Here is a 14736-nt window from a genome sequence, read left to right as displayed (position 1 = left end):
GTAATCTATGAGAACCACGAAAGCCCATAGATAGCAGCTGCTAACAGAAAAAAAAGAGAATGTCGACAACCGAGGAAGCCAAAGCCGACAAGGAGGAGTTTACCCTCGATGAATATATACCGGGGTATCTGGGCGACACCGAAGTTGCCCAAACGCGCGCACCAGGAGTTCGAATTCTGTGGCCAGAGCAGCTCACGGCATGGGAAAAGTGTTGTCTGCACGACCTGGCTGAAGCATGGCTGGGGGTCAAGCTCCGATGCAAAAGGGAGGAAGTCACCCTCACTCTCGAGTCAAGGAACGAGCTCCTCCAAGTCGTCTTCGAGCGTTGGCACACCGGCTCAACCTAAGGCACTGCTAAACCTACGCTTTGACAAGGCAAGATCCGAGAAGCGAGCTTCCACGCCGGCGAGTGGAGCAAAGATCTATCCTTAGAAGCGGAAGACGACAGCGATGGAACAGGCTCCGACGAGGATGCCAGAGACGGTTCTGCAAAGGGGGATGAGAAGACGCCGGATAGGAAGAGGAAGAACAGAAAGGGAGGTCGCAGAAGCGGCAAGGGTCACGCTTTCGTATCCGTCGTACAGAGGCCTCTCTTTGCATGGCCCAGCTCGTCCCTGCCACAGCCTCAAGTGGGTTGCTTAATGACAGCAATGCTACCGAAAGCCGCCCAGCTGGAGCTTTGGTCCTGGAGTAACATGACTTGACATTAACGGAGAAAGACTCTCTCAGTTATCTGATCAGGCCATGGCAAGCAATTATGTCACTGACCGACCCAGCACTGAGGTCGTTACTCTTGAGTCGCGAAACCAATTCTTTGACGAAGTCTTTGCGGACTGGCACACCGACTTGCCACATGAGATCGAGTTCCCTGCGTTTCCATGTCCAAGCTGGCACCTAGAGTATCAACCCCAAGGATGCAGCCAAGGAGAAGGCGACGGCGAAGGCGGCCGAGGCGCAAGGCAAGACCGACAAAACGCCAGAACCTGAGAGCCCCAACAAGCGAAAGCGGGAGGACGGGGACGGAAGCCCACCCAAGAAGCGACAACTGGTCCGGCTTTGTAGTGCTTAGGCGTTCCTCACCGTCGCTGTGGACGAGTATGACGCCGAGATCAAGTGGCTCTGGAAGGACGAATGTGGCCAGGCCGCCTCCAAAGGGTGTGTCAAGTTTCATCACAACCTGTCAATGAAGGACTGGAAGATACGGTGTATCACCAACTTCGACCTCCAGGAGCGTCAACTCATCGAAACCTTCAACCACGATAAGCTCATCGCGCTCGCCCGGAGGCGAATTGCCAAGTGGGCAAAGAGCGACTCCAGTCTCGACCTCCCAGATCGGAATATCGACCACTTGAAGCTACGCGAGCCAGGTCTAATCCGACCAAAGATCAGAGAATCCACCACCGATATCACAGAAGTTGCCAATGAAGTGGTCCGCGTGGCGCTCGCAAAGCAAGCCCAGCAACCATATCCGTGAGAACATTGTTAGATCCTGGTCCCCACACCCGAGCCGCGAGACCGCTTTTTCGACACAATATTCCAGGGCTGACACAGCGGTGCAACCCACGAAATCACCCTCCCAGAATTCCCGAAGAAGAAGAAGCTGTCGGAATCATCTGTCGAGGCCGGAGCTTGGATCCAAGATCTCTTCGGAGAGGCCAAACAAGACGAGCCCGGACAGTCACCGACCAAGAAGCGGAAGCGACAAGTCGAGGACAACCAAGAGTCGTCAAAGAAGATACGACAAGACCGGAAAGATGCACACCGCAGTAGTTCCAAGGCGTTTCTCTCCGTCGTCAATGAAAAGAGTGGGGAGCCGAGGTGGCAATGGAAAGACATTTATGGCTGGGCCGCCTCCAACGACCTCGTCAACTTCCACGAAGGCCTCACCTTAGAAGATTGGAAGATCCTATGCCTCAAGAATTATGACTACTACGAGCAGCGCCTAACCGACCACTACTACCGAGGAGCCGAAAATTGTGGCCCCCCGGATTCGAGCATGCCATGAAAGTTTCATTCTTGCCATGGATAAAGCGGACCTCGCTGTTCCCAAGAAGCAAGCCCAGTAGCCATGTCTGGGAGGATATCATGAGGGTATTGTGAGGATATCATGAAGATATCACGAGGGTATTATAAGGATATTGTGAGGACATTAGAAGGATATTATGAGGATACTGCTATTTTGCCAGTTCGTTCTGTGGTCCACGTTATGCCCAGCTTACATTGTCGTCTCACCCCGCCCCCCTTTTTCAGCATCAGCCCCCACCACAACCACTCTTCGTCACAGTCGGCCACACGTTAACAAAAGACATAAAGAAACAGCAAAAAGAGCAAAAAACATACAACAGCGGGGATTCGCTGGTCGTCACCGACCCAACTACTAATCCGCCCCTCACTGGCTTATCTATGGGAGAGCGGACGGGATCCCGAGTTCTCCAGTGGGTATGGTCGTATGTGATAGGAGGCGAGGCTCAATCAGCTCATGGTGTTTACTGGATGGCCGCAAGCAGAACAGTAGTTACACAATCCATACACCAATTAATTAGAAAGTGCGTCTATTTGTGCCTCGTCCCAATAAACATAGGTAGGTACCTATTCAAGGTTGTGAACAGGTCTACTAATGTGCTATGCCTTCTTCGCCATCGCGGCTGCCCCTTTTCGCAAATAGACCTGAGTGCCAAGCTTCCAGACTTCATCAATCACCAGCTGCGTGATACCTTCAGTCGTCTGCTCCTCGGAGAAGATGACGAGATCAGCGTCGGCACCCACGTTCAAGCTCCCCTTGCGGTCTTCAACACCGAGCATGGCTGCTGGCGTTGAAGTGACTGCCTTGAGTGCTTTGCCGACCGAGGTACCTGACCATTTGAGGAAATTATTCACACACTCGATCAGGGTGATAGAACTAGATGCCCTTAGGTTAGTAGGTTTTGGTAGAGAGGAGGGGGACGCTGACCTTCCAGCAATCTTGTCTGTCCCTTCCAGTAACAACGTCGGCCCAACTTTGACGATCTTACTGTCCACGTCGCCGTTGGTCCAGGGATACACCGCATCTGGAAGTCCAACTAGGTGCATTGCATCAGTGACGAGAATGAAGCCCTCCGGGTGAGCATTGAAAGCGATGTTGATGGCGGTGGGATGGAGGTGAATGCCATCGGCGATGATACCAAAGTACGGCCTAGGGAGCTTGTCGGTAACGACGCCAAGTACGCCGAAGATTCCCGGATTGCGGTGATGGAGAGGCCTCATGGCGTTGAACAGGTGCGTGATCATTGTAGCCCCCGAGACGACGGCATCCGATGCCTCTTCGTACGTCGCCTCGGAGTGCCCGATGGAACAGATGATGCCTCGACTTGTTAGCTCAGGGATGAGCTGCACCATGTTGCCGCGCTCTGGGGCGAGTGTCATCTTCTTTATCGAGGCGGGCTCAGCGTCTGGCTCCCCCGTTTTGCCCAAATTCTCCACGCCGTAGCAGGCTTCAATATCTTGGAAGCTGAAGGCCTCCTGGAGCACGTTGACATCGTGGATGCCATTCTTCCCGGGGTTGAGGAAAGGCCCCTCCACGTGTGCACCAAGGGACTCTGCTCCGTCATGGGCAAACTGAAGGCGGCTTGGACGAAGAAAAGGTAGCACCTGGAGAGACTGTCAACACATCGAACTTCGCTCCGCGCACATACTGTTGCCCACCTTTTGATAGAGGATTGACCTTTGGCTGGTCAAGGTCGGGACATATGAAGTAACACCCGTAGTAGTCAACTTCTTATTCACATCTGCGACAGCCTTTGAATACTCCGAAATGTCATCGGGCAATGTTGAGAAGTTGAAGCCGAATGCCCCATTGAGCTGGACGTCGATCAAGCCAGGAGAAATTATACGGCCCCCGAGGTCAATGACGCGGTCGGGTAGAGTGCCCGAATCGAAAAAGGTCGCCTGACTAGACAAGATAGTTCCAGTGTGAGAGCTCACCCAAAGGTCCTCGGATATGAGATTGTCCCCACGAGCGAGGCGGCAGTTGGTAAACTTGGTGATACCACCCGAAGAGATCACAGAGGGCATCTTAAATGGAACCAGGAGTAGGAGCAAGTGAAGAGGTAAACGGAAGGGGCGCGATGTAGCGATGACTTCTGAGTTGGTGGTTCTTCGTATTGGAGCTCGGCTCGGGTCTAAGTCAATCCAAGGGAGCAGCTTCACCACCGTGAACGTTTATGTATTTTGCTACTTGGGTCATTGAAGTTCCATGAGACCACAGATATGTCTCTGTCCGACCTATTGCATGTGCAGATAGTTTCACGCCTGTCAAGGTCGTCGGGCAGTGGGCGGATTGGACTCAATCCCCATCCAACGTTGCGTCAAGCTTGAGCCCTGTACCACGCAGATCGGAGGCGCTATTCTTTCTTCCTAGCCGTCAGTGAATGACGCCCACGGCTTTGGGTCGTCGGGATTTCCGCCGCCAAGCGGGCTTTGGTAAGTTTTCGAGAATCCCTAGACCAGGACTCGGTCGGGTTCTCCGCCGATAGCGTTATCTGGCAACCCGCGGCTGGATATCACTTTGATCCCTCAATTAAACTACGTCTTCTGAGTCATGATGGTCCAAAAGAACCAGGTAGCTGGATATCGCGTTGGGCCTATGGGGGCAGATGGGCAGGATGTCGACCACTTGCCCTACACCCGATCATTATTCTTCACAGTCCAAGGCCACTTCAGGGAACATTTCGCACCAGATCAAGGCTAGAAATTCAAGCATAATATCATATTCTCCGGTACCCTAGACATGGCTAAACTTCTGCCAAGTGCTTGGGGTAGTTCTTCTGCTCAACTGGAGAGTTCAAGCCCCAGTTCGAGAAAACATAGCTCACAGGTGTAGGGTCAGGGGAGGGCAAGGAACAGAACACCTAATTCAACTACATCAAGATTCGTCTCAAGACGCCTCTGCTGCTGAATCCTGAGTCCCCAACCACAGCTCTCATCAAGTTGCGATAGTTATCCCCTGGAGTGACGACCCCCATGATGGCAGGATCCGTCGACTCCGAGTCGGCAGCAACGGGAACCGTACGGCCACAGACCCCAAGGAAGCCCAGGACTGCAAACAATACGGCCTCTTTGGCGCTGGGATCTATCTTCACCGGTGCATCGTCGAGCTTCAACACTCGGCTTTTGGGAAACCGTTGCTGCAGGTGCTTGAGAATGTTGGGGTTGTAAGCTCCACCACCGCAGATGTAAATCTCGTCAATATTCCCATCCTTGCCGAGATGTGGTAGGACGTATTGCTCGTAGGCTCTCGCGATAGACTCTGCCGTGATCCGCGTGATGGTGGCGATGATGGCCTCTGGGGTCTTGCCCGCATCCTTCAACTTGTTGACCAGGGCCTTGGCTATGTCATCGGAGAAGAGTTCACGTCCAGTGGTCTTGGGAGGCTTCAGCTGGAAGTAGGGCTCGTTGGCCAAGTAGTCATTGACAACAACAGTGTCAATGTCTGCTTCGCCCTTGGCACCTAGCTCTCCATCACGGTCGTAGTGTTGTTTGCCATCAGTTAGAGTGCGCATGGCAGCATCAATAAAGACATTTCCAGGGCCAGTATCGAAGGCCATGTATGTCGACTCCGACTTCCCAGGCTGTGTGGCGCTCGATGCCGGCAGCACGGTTGCATTCCCTACACCAAGATCGTCAGCAAGGGGGTCCATCACTCCACTATGAGGCTCTACACACCTATTCCACCGATGTTCTGGCTAATGCGTGTGACCTTCGGATCATAGAGTAGAGCCGCTTCAAAGAAGCCTGCCAACGGGGCACCCTGGCGTCCGGCAGCAAGCTCGGCGACTCGAAAGCCACTCACAACAGTCCTGACCCTTTCTTAGCAATCAAACAACAATGGTCTTCCCCATTCGAGAGTTCGTACCTTCCCGTTTGACGAGCAATCACAGCAGGCTCGGCCATCTGAAGTGTAGATCGATGCTCGCCTAGTGGCTGATGCCACAGAGTCTGGCCATGACTGGCGATGATGTCAATCTCTGACAGATTAACACCGGACTCCTTGACGGCGCGAGAAAACTCGCGACCGAGTGCGAAGTTGAGATCGCAGACCTCGGCCATGGAAGTGGCCGCGCCCTCTTGGTTGGGGCGGCATAGGCGAAGGACCTGAGACCGTAATTCAGGGGTTACAGGGACTTCGGTGTATGCCAGGACTTGCACACTTATGTCGTTTGAAGAGTCTACTGAGGATATTCGACAGTGCGCAACATCAACGCCTACAACGTTGTCAGCATGCATCATCACCATGGCCACCTTCTACAGCGGAACACATACCGTCGATGCTTGTGCCGCAGTTGAGCCCGAGGACATTGAGAGCTACCATGTCGATTGTTTAGTAACGGAATAATTAGGTAGTCAATAGAATAATTCACAAGCTGGGACTCAAAGGCGCAGGGCTCAGTTGTGCAGCAAGCACCCAACCTTTTAAAGGTCTAGGTTAAGGCGATCTTCCAGTGTGTCTGTGTGAAGCCCAATTCCCCCGATGGAGAGCTCAGCACCTCGACTGCGTATTCCATGCAAAACTGAACGCGCCAGGTCTCTCTCACGTTGCCACAAGGATGAGGATGAGGACTGCTCTGGGGTCTGGGGAGGGGTCAGGTCTCCGCCGCCCAACGGCTTCTCCGCGCGTCCCCTCGGGGGGCTCAGCTGATTTTGGCGTCGGATCAAGCCCCCCTCCATGAGCGGAAAACCCGACAACAGGGGAGGTTGGTAATAGGACTGGAGATTGTGTGGAATCCATGACCCGCATACTCACCTCGTCTACACTCAAAAGGTGACCGTGTTGGGCTTGTTTTTGTGTTGAGTCACATGTTGTGCTACAGCACCTAGCTGGAGTTTGTTACAGAGTCTCATACAGTCTAGTCGATTAAAAAGATGTTTGACCCATGGGACGAAGAAAAGACTCTATTCTATGCAGTTTACTCTATATGAACCACAATAATCCCAGTGTCAATCGGTTAGGTTTCCCTGCAAGGCTTGTCTCAACGACCCTGAGGCAGCCTCCAGCTTAGCCCGTCCCTCCGCGGGCGAGCAGCCCAGAGTCGCCACGAGGATGCTAAGCTTGACCTGACCGTCGCAATCAGCCAGGACGGCATCCAGGACCTCTTCACTCTCAATATCCAGAGCCGATGATGGAGGGACTACCATTCGGGCGACCCGGCGGGCCCGGTTCTGCAGCTTCTCGTTGGACATTTTCAAGTCGACCATCTGTCAAGGTTAGATTTTGTATACGCTTGTTGAATCTGGGGACTTGCTCACCAAATTTCCAAATGTCTTTCCCGTGCGGATTTGTGAACCCGTCGAGATCATGTTGAGAATCTGCCAAGTCATGATGAGCGAGTGGGACAGAAAACAGACAAGAAAGGTAGGGCAGAGAATACGCACCATTTTTGTCGCAGTTCCTGCTTTGAGTCGAGTACTGCCCGTCACAACCTCAGGTCCAGTAACACACTCAATCAGAACATCGCAAAGGGACCTGAGAGAGCTGGGCTTGACGCACGCCAGACCGACCGTGGCAGCCCCGATGGAGCGGGCGTACTTCAGGCCGCCCAGCACATATGGAGTTCTCCCTGAAGAGGCGATTCCCACCAGAGTGTCGTTCTTGCTGAGCGGCGGCGCGAGTTCTGCGAGATCTGCTGCCCCCAGCTCCTCTGAGTCTTCGGCGCCTTCGACAGCGTTTCGGATCGCGTAGTCTCCCCCAGCAATCAGGCCGACGAACTGTCCAGGAGGGGCCGAGAATGTGGGGGGACTATCACCGGTCAGTCGATGATAGCTTGAGGTAAGAAGGGAGGTGACACTCACATTTCTGAGGCATCAAGAACGCCCAACCTGAAGGTCAATCAATGTCAGAAGGGATCGCCAAGTGAAAGTCAGCTTAGGCTTGCTCTCTTACCTCCCACTTGTCCCTGCCCCGGTGTAGATGACTCGACCACCATCCAGCAGACGAGGCACTATAATATCAATAGCATCAGCAATCTGCGGAAGGCAGGTCTGAACTGCTTGTGCGACCGAGGCATCCTCTTCGTTGATAACGCCTAGGTAGTCAATGGTCAGTATCTTCCCACGCTTCCCGAGAAAGTCAAGCTTACGACATAGTTCTAGCGAGCTCATAGAATCAATGTTTGTTGTCTTCGAGTTTTTCTGCTCCGTTTGAAGACCCGCGAGGCTCTCTGCGAGCGAGACGGTGCCGTTGCTGGGCTTGACAGTCGCAAAGCCGCCATTTCCATTATGGCCGTTCACAGAACCTTGGCTCTCGGGCGAAGCCTCGCATACAGCTGAAGGAGACATGTTGGAAGAAATGTGGATAAGACCAGCTCAACACATGGAACCGAAATATGCGTCCTCCGTTCGTTATCAGCCCTTGATAGATGGAGGCGAAAAGATATCAAATATCAAAGAAAGCAACAAAGGATACTCAACCACCCCCAAGCGAGAGAGGTCGTTGCTCTGGAGCCCTGAGACTCCCGGACTAATCTGCCGCTTCCGACCCTACAGAACACTGTGATCCTTGTCAGCCGCATGTTGGGCGGAATGATTTCCTGAATATCAAAAAGGTGCCGCATCAAATGTCGGGTTATCCGCCGCCGCCCTCGGAAGACGGATGCAACCATGCCAACTTAATCAACTCCACAATGGGATGGTCAACTGAGCTAAAGTGGACCGGACCAGGACCCTTGAGAGCATACACGACAGGTGAGGACTCAGTCGGCTGGGTCACTGCTATTCATGCCGGGCTGTTCACTGGAGAGAAGCCCCCAGCTGGTGGCAACTAGAGACCTGGAGAGAGGAAGCCTTTACCCCGAGTAATGCAAGGTTCCGTCCCCATGACCTCGGAATTCAGCTGTTCCCACCGTCTCTCCGCGCTAGGATTTAGTTTGCGGGGTTCAAACTGGGGGAGGGTGGTTAGGTATCTGTGCTCCAATCCGTTCCAAGATAAGGTGCTAAGCCGCAAGTTCACTCTAACTTGATAACAGGCCTTCCCCGGATGTGAGGCCGAGTTGTCACTTCCTATTAAACCCATGCCAGTCGCCAGACTGCCTGTCTGTTCTTGACGCTCTGCATCCCATTCATTCCTCAGACAGGTCAACGCTTGCGAGTATCCCTGAATCTTTCCCAGCTTTGCTCTCGAACAGTCTTTCAATTATCAATTCACCATGGGCGAAGGTCTTCGCAAGCTTCGCATCGCCGTCTGGGGCGAGGCGCCTGACACCCCTGAGGAGCGAAAGGTCAGCATATCCGTCCATGAATACAACTCTGTGGCGAGCAAGGGCATTGAAACTGACGATCAATTGTAGCTTCTGCAAAAGGTTGACTTCTTCATTCTGGTATGTGACCGCTCGTTGGGCTTGATTGAAAACTCTTCTCATCATGACTCTAGACGTACTGCTGTGTGGCATTCTTCTTCAATTACCTCGGTGCGTCTTCCAGATCTCCTAGAATAGCTCCCTTGACTGATACCCTGTAGACCGCGCTGTTTTAGGTAATGCCTACGTCTCCGGGATGAAGGAGGACATCAATCTTACGGGTGATGAGTACAATCTCCTGGTTACTTGTCTCGCCGTTGGCTGTAAGTTCTCTGGTAGATATAACAGGACGGCCTTCTAACAAGGAAAAGACATCATCGGCCAGGTCCCCCATGGTCTCGTCATTCAGAAGGTCGCCCCTCGCATCTGGTTCCCCCTGATGACCCTTGTCTGGGCCGCCTTGACCATGGTTTGCGGCGCCTGCAACAATTTCTCCCAGCTAGCCGCCGTGCGTTTCTTTCAAGGTATTGCTGAGGCATCGACATACAGCGGCACCCAGTACATCATCGGAAGTTGGTACAAGGGACCCGAGGTCGGAAAGCGAGTTGGACTTTTCCAGGCTTCGGGCATGGTTGGTACCATGTTTGCCGGTATGTCGATCTACTCACGAGTCACCGTGTTGCAGGATTTTTCTAATCCGCTGTGTCAGGTATTCTAATGACGGCTATTTGGAAGACCATGGACGGAGTTTCAGGTTTGCCTGGCTGGCGATGGGTGAGGCTTGATCTCTACCCCTGTATCATCTTGATTTGCTAAACGAAACCGACAGTCTTTCATCATCGACGGCATTATTACCATTCCCGTGGCAATCTTCGGCTTCATGTTCTTCCCTGACCTTCCCGAAACCACTCAGGCCTTCTACCTCAAGCCTCACGAGCGTGAGCTCGCCTTGAGCCGCCTGCCACCCAAGAACCCTGAGGGTCATAAGATTGGAGTTTCTATCATCAAGAGAGTCCTTCTGACACCCAACTTGTGAGCATTCTCGTTTGTTAACAAGTAATGATTTAAACTCGATGCTTACCCATAGTCCAGCTGGATCTTCACCATCTTTTGGATGCTTGGCGGTGCTCTCGAGGCCTACTCGACTCAGACTTGCATGGTCCTCTGGATGAAGGCGTCTGGCCTGTTCACTGTGCCGCAGAACAACACATACCCTCTTGGAATCACTGCAATCGGTACGTCACCAGGTTCAAGAACTGTGATGGAAACATCTAACACGTCTTCAGGTATTGTACTTACGCTGTGCACCTCTGTGGCAATTGACGCGACGGGAGTTCATGCCCCTTATGGTTTCATTGCCTGCGGTGTTCAGATCATCACCTGCGTCGTCCTCCTTTGCTGGAATATGGTTGGCACAGCGGCCAAGATGGCAGCCTTCTGTAAGCTTCCCAAACCCCTTCCTCGAATTGTTCAAGTTTGTGCTTCTAACGGATGTAGACCTTGCTGGAACTGCCTACTTGATTCAGCCGGTCGTCTTCACCTGGGCCAACAAGGTTCTGGCCCGAGATGGAGATGATGCCGCACGAGCTGTGATTCTCTACGCCATGAACGGTCAGTATATTCCACTTTGGCTGTTAACATCTGCTAACAACGCACAGGTGCCTCCTCCGTGCTCTTCTCTTTCTGGGGCATCACACTGTATCCTGTTAAGGACGCAGCCACTGTGAGTTGTCCGCTTCCCCAACCCCATCACCAAATGCTGACCAAAGATAAAAGGGTTTCCAAAAGGGTACCATCGCCATGGTTGTTGTCTCCGTCAGTCTCGCGGCATGGATTGGCGTCGTGTGGTGGCAGGACAGGAGAACCGCCCGGATGTTTTCGGAGCACCCCGTTCTAGACTCCAAGATGGAAGAAGGAATCGAGGAGGTGCCTGACAAGGAGCGTAAGGAGCTCTGAGTTGGTTTGCTTCGGACGTTGCACATCCTTGCCTAGGTACATCCAGGCTGTTGATGTGGCGATAAGTGAGAGCAGGGCGATTGGTTTTAGGAGCTTCTTCAACGTTACGATTGCAGCTAACCTTTATACAAGAGTCTGCTAATGCAATACCTACGGATCTATACTGGCGTTACTTTCTTGAGAGATCTCATCCTATTTTTCTTTTCCTTTTTCATCATTACATCCCGTTAACCGGACCGGATGATACGGGCTAGCATGTGTAAGGCTCCCTACTTAGCAACGGAAACGTGCACCGCCTTCACGGCGCCGTTTGTCCCTAGCAATGTGAAAATGGCTTCCATCAATGATGGGGCCATTGATCCCTCTTGGCCATATACATATATTTCACGGAGTGCTTTTGGACAATGAGAAGGGGGTTGGCAATAAACGGCGCGATGAGGGTTGTGAGGTTATTGTAAGAGCACCAGACAGTCTACCTTGGCAGCCCAGACTTAAAATCGTACTTCGCAATAGATTAAAGTGGAATCAAAGTCAAATCTGATGGAGAATAGAGTTGTGAAATAGGGATGGAGTGTCACAACGGCACGGGTAATATCATTGCCTCAGCGACCTCTACATACACACATGAGGGTTCCTTTCGCTCGTAAAGGGATAAAAGAAGGATCCGGTTCACACTGCCAATCCTCTAACAACCTGATCTCATAAGGCAAAAACAATAAAGACAGGGCCCACGCCCCTCCACCTCCACCTCCAACAACCTGTTTGCTCTCGCCGATAGGGAAAAATAATGTGATGCTTCTGGGAGCGCTGTCGCCGGGAAAGACAGAATGAAGTGATGGATGTGCCTAATCCATAGATGACATGAAATCGAAAACAATTTTTCCGGAGCGGGAAGGACTGCACTCGAGCTCCTCGGGCTTGCTTTGAGTGACCCCCTCCTCAATCTCCGGCATTGCGACCTCGCGGTCGACAACACGGATGTCTGCCTCCCATTTATAGACGTTCAGGTCCTCTGTCAACAGAGGTGCTCCCTTGGTTGCTGTCACTTGGCGAGGAAGGACTTGAGGGATGGTATTCTTGAGTGCCTCGTATTCCAATATTGCCTTCGTCGCAACGGGAGTCGCTGCCAGCTGAATGAGGCAGGGGGGGTTGTGCCCGGCTTGGCAATACTTCGAGACTAGACGGCCCCTCTCGGCACGTTCCTTGGCACGTTGGAAGCACTTGATGCGTTCGCTATTGTCTTCCCTAGTGGTGAAATGAATCGGGCTAATGCAGAAACCCCAGCTGCAGGTGTGGCTTCTCCCCTCCTGTCCGGTGAGGGCATGCTGCAGTTGGACAATGTCCAGCTTGTCGGAAGCGATCCAAGTCCTTCTGTACGGTCACCCATTGACTCTGATGTCCAGAACAGACATGTTCTAGTTCATGTACCAAATAGAACCTCCGACACCTCGCCGTGTGGTCATCAATGCCTGGATACAGAGGGAGGCGTCGGGGAAGGCGTGGAATACGCCAGTGAAGCAACGAGACTCTCCAAACTTGGAAATAATCCACTCAGAGTAGTTGTCAAACCGATAGCGCTCTCTCATGCGTAGGTAATCCTGGTAGTGTTGGTTTATATGGCTATAGAAGGCCGCTGGATCTCGCTCGTAGATCGCCTAGAGTTGAGTGAGGAAGTTATCGTTCATCCAACCTGTTGCCCATCGTGGGGCTGGGAGTGTGGAGTTTACAGCCGACACTGGCGTCGAAGACGAAGACGAAGGCGGAACGGGGTTGACAATTCCTCGTCGCCTCCTAGTTGAGGGCCTCGGGGAGTCGATGGCTGGGGATGAATGGGCTCTTGCCCGTTTCTTGCCGTTTCTGAGCCGACTAACAGGCGGCGTGTATCATCCTCGTCAGAGGAGTTGTTGAATGGGTGGGACTCATTGCAAGAATCCTCTCCTCTGCCACTGGTCGGAGAAGGGATGTCATGCGATTGAGGGAAGGTACCCTCATGAAGCGGGAGGTCGCTACCCATGGTGTCTGAAGGAAGGACGTCTTGTTCTCCAGGGATAGCCCTTTCCGTCGTTGTCGGAGCGATCAGGTCTCGCTCCTGCGAGAAGGTGCCTCTTGGAAGAAACCGCCCTCGATGGCAGTCAAGGAGGAGGAAACGGCTTGCTCCTGTGGTGTTCCTCCTTGGGTAGTGGGTCGGAGGTCATCTTCATCGTCTGAGATGACAATCGTCTTGTCCTGATTGTCTGGGACAATGACGGGGTTGGTGCTGGTTGCACCGAGTGAAGAATGATGGGCGCGAGACTGGCCTATCATGGAAGACTCAAAGCGAGTAGCGGAACAAGCGAACTGAAAAACGATATCTTCCTCTTCTCCGCTCTCTTGGCCATTGTTGCTAGCCATGGTGACACTAGGTTATCGTTAGTAACTAACTTGTTCCAGATGGGCGGCGCTCACTACATTTGAGTATGCACTGATTGCAACATATGCCTTGAACGTGTGGGTGCGATGATTGTAGATGAAGAGTTGAGATCCCGGGAAGAACGAATTTGTAGGTGTTTTGGTTGCGGAAGCAGGATATCGCTAGAGAATCGCTAGTATCTGTTCGTCTGACATCACCACGGGGCTTTCCTTCCTCCCAAGACGAGAGGTTGTCACGAAAGCGCAACGCTGTTTGTCGGCAGCCTTACGCTAAGGAATCCCTCGACCAGGTTCTAGAGAAGGCACCTTCCGTACTTAAAGCATGTTCATCACGGTTGTGATCGACGCGCTTCGTTGACCGATCCTCAGCCAATTCCTGTTTGTTGGGAATGGATGTTTGACACACTGGCCTGGCGGCGCTTTGGCGCATGTTCGGACTATTTCTCATCATAAAGATCATACATAATAAGAGAGACCTGAACAAAGAGTTAGAACAGATCATATCCTCCCTTGGATAATTTCCTCTAAGTTTAGGACTATTATGGTCTAAAAATATATAGAGTCTACTAGTGGGGATGTGTTAAGAATATGTGGTGCACCGGGATCCGACCATAGAGCTTGAATCTCTACCACGTAGACATTCGTATCTAACGGCCAGCTACACAGCGAGCTGTAAGGACCCGCGCCTCGGGGTCAGGCCCGATCAAGCGATGAGGCTCCCAGTCAATGGTATCTGACTCGCGTGAGAGTTTGATGCCAAGGGGGAACTGGTCGGGAGTATCTATCGTTGGATTGTCGTGTTCCCATACGTCCTCAATCCTGTTGACCTCTCGCTCGTCCTCGATCGGCTGGCCTGCCTTTGTGGTGCCACTCCTTCTAGTCGTTGGCCTCGAACTTAGGGAGATCTGCCAGATCGATGCGCATAAAGTCGATGTCCCTCCCCTTGCCTTTCATGACCCAGATAAAGAAAGGTCTTGCTCTGATACTGGCTATCGTTTCTGGCCGGCGAAGGGAAGGCGATTGAGCGAACGACTGGTCACCCCGGTTCGTCCTCCGTCATAATGTTCGGTTCTTCGAGACTCAAGTGACGGAGCCAAGCTTCGCC

At 52.6% G+C, this 14736-nt stretch overlaps 7 protein-coding genes and 1 non-coding gene across 8 annotated transcripts; 2 read left to right on the top strand and 6 right to left on the bottom strand.

The window, feature by feature from the left end:
* Window positions 1-744: 744 nt before the first annotated feature.
* Window positions 745-2005, top strand: LRP88_05446 (uncharacterized protein; the record flags this gene model as incomplete). Its single annotated transcript, XM_083241997.1, has 3 exons — window positions 745-822; window positions 1070-1470; window positions 1552-2005. The coding sequence occupies 3 exons, from the start codon at window positions 745-747 to the stop codon at window positions 2003-2005; spliced, it is 933 nt and encodes a 310-aa protein (XP_083103145.1).
* A 330-nt stretch (window positions 2006-2335) lies between these two features.
* On the bottom strand, window positions 2336-2451 carry LRP88_05445. The gene has a single exon (XR_014475177.1). It is a non-coding gene; the product is annotated as a 5S ribosomal RNA (ribosomal RNA).
* A 171-nt stretch (window positions 2452-2622) lies between these two features.
* LRP88_05444 (N-acetylglucosamine-6-phosphate deacetylase) lies at window positions 2623-4050 on the bottom strand (the record flags this gene model as incomplete). Its single annotated transcript, XM_083241996.1, has 3 exons — window positions 2623-2899; window positions 2951-3627; window positions 3682-4050. 3 exons carry the CDS (start codon window positions 4048-4050, stop codon window positions 2623-2625), a joined length of 1323 nt encoding a protein of 440 aa, XP_083103144.1.
* Window positions 4051-4895: 845 nt separating this feature from the next.
* Window positions 4896-6346, bottom strand: LRP88_05443 (uncharacterized protein; the record flags this gene model as incomplete). Its single annotated transcript, XM_083241995.1, has 4 exons — window positions 4896-5644; window positions 5701-5834; window positions 5891-6239; window positions 6298-6346. 4 exons carry the CDS (start codon window positions 6344-6346, stop codon window positions 4896-4898), a joined length of 1281 nt encoding a protein of 426 aa, XP_083103143.1.
* A 626-nt stretch (window positions 6347-6972) lies between these two features.
* LRP88_05442 (N-acetylmuramic acid 6-phosphate etherase) lies at window positions 6973-8310 on the bottom strand (the record flags this gene model as incomplete). Its single annotated transcript, XM_083241994.1, has 5 exons — window positions 6973-7230; window positions 7282-7341; window positions 7408-7795; window positions 7916-8057; window positions 8112-8310. The coding sequence occupies 5 exons, from the start codon at window positions 8308-8310 to the stop codon at window positions 6973-6975; spliced, it is 1047 nt and encodes a 348-aa protein (XP_083103142.1).
* An 866-nt stretch (window positions 8311-9176) lies between these two features.
* Window positions 9177-11222, top strand: LRP88_05441 (major facilitator superfamily domain-containing protein; the record flags this gene model as incomplete). The annotated part of the gene is made up of 12 exons (XM_083241993.1): window positions 9177-9248; window positions 9318-9347; window positions 9401-9437; window positions 9488-9589; window positions 9638-9916; window positions 9976-10040; window positions 10096-10298; window positions 10359-10501; window positions 10553-10705; window positions 10764-10877; window positions 10925-10989; window positions 11043-11222. 12 exons carry the CDS (start codon window positions 9177-9179, stop codon window positions 11220-11222), a joined length of 1443 nt encoding a protein of 480 aa, XP_083103141.1.
* Window positions 11223-12067: 845 nt separating this feature from the next.
* LRP88_05440 (uncharacterized protein) lies at window positions 12068-12808 on the bottom strand (the record flags this gene model as incomplete). Its single annotated transcript, XM_083241992.1, has 2 exons — window positions 12068-12590; window positions 12651-12808. The coding sequence occupies 2 exons, from the start codon at window positions 12806-12808 to the stop codon at window positions 12068-12070; spliced, it is 681 nt and encodes a 226-aa protein (XP_083103140.1).
* A 490-nt stretch (window positions 12809-13298) lies between these two features.
* Window positions 13299-13613, bottom strand: LRP88_05439 (uncharacterized protein; the record flags this gene model as incomplete). The annotated part of the gene is made up of 1 exon (XM_083241991.1): window positions 13299-13613. The coding sequence occupies one exon, from the start codon at window positions 13611-13613 to the stop codon at window positions 13299-13301; it is 315 nt and encodes a 104-aa protein (XP_083103139.1).
* Between the last annotated feature and the right edge of the window lie 1123 nt (window positions 13614-14736).

Source organism: Fusarium phalaenopsidis (assembly GCF_050370095.1).
Source record: "Fusarium phalaenopsidis strain FUZ10S chromosome Unknown contig_32292, whole genome shotgun sequence".
NCBI classification, from domain to species: domain Eukaryota; kingdom Fungi; phylum Ascomycota; class Sordariomycetes; order Hypocreales; family Nectriaceae; genus Fusarium; species Fusarium phalaenopsidis.
Note: the sequence above shows the minus strand (reverse complement) of the source record. Positions and strands in the feature narration are given on the sequence as shown.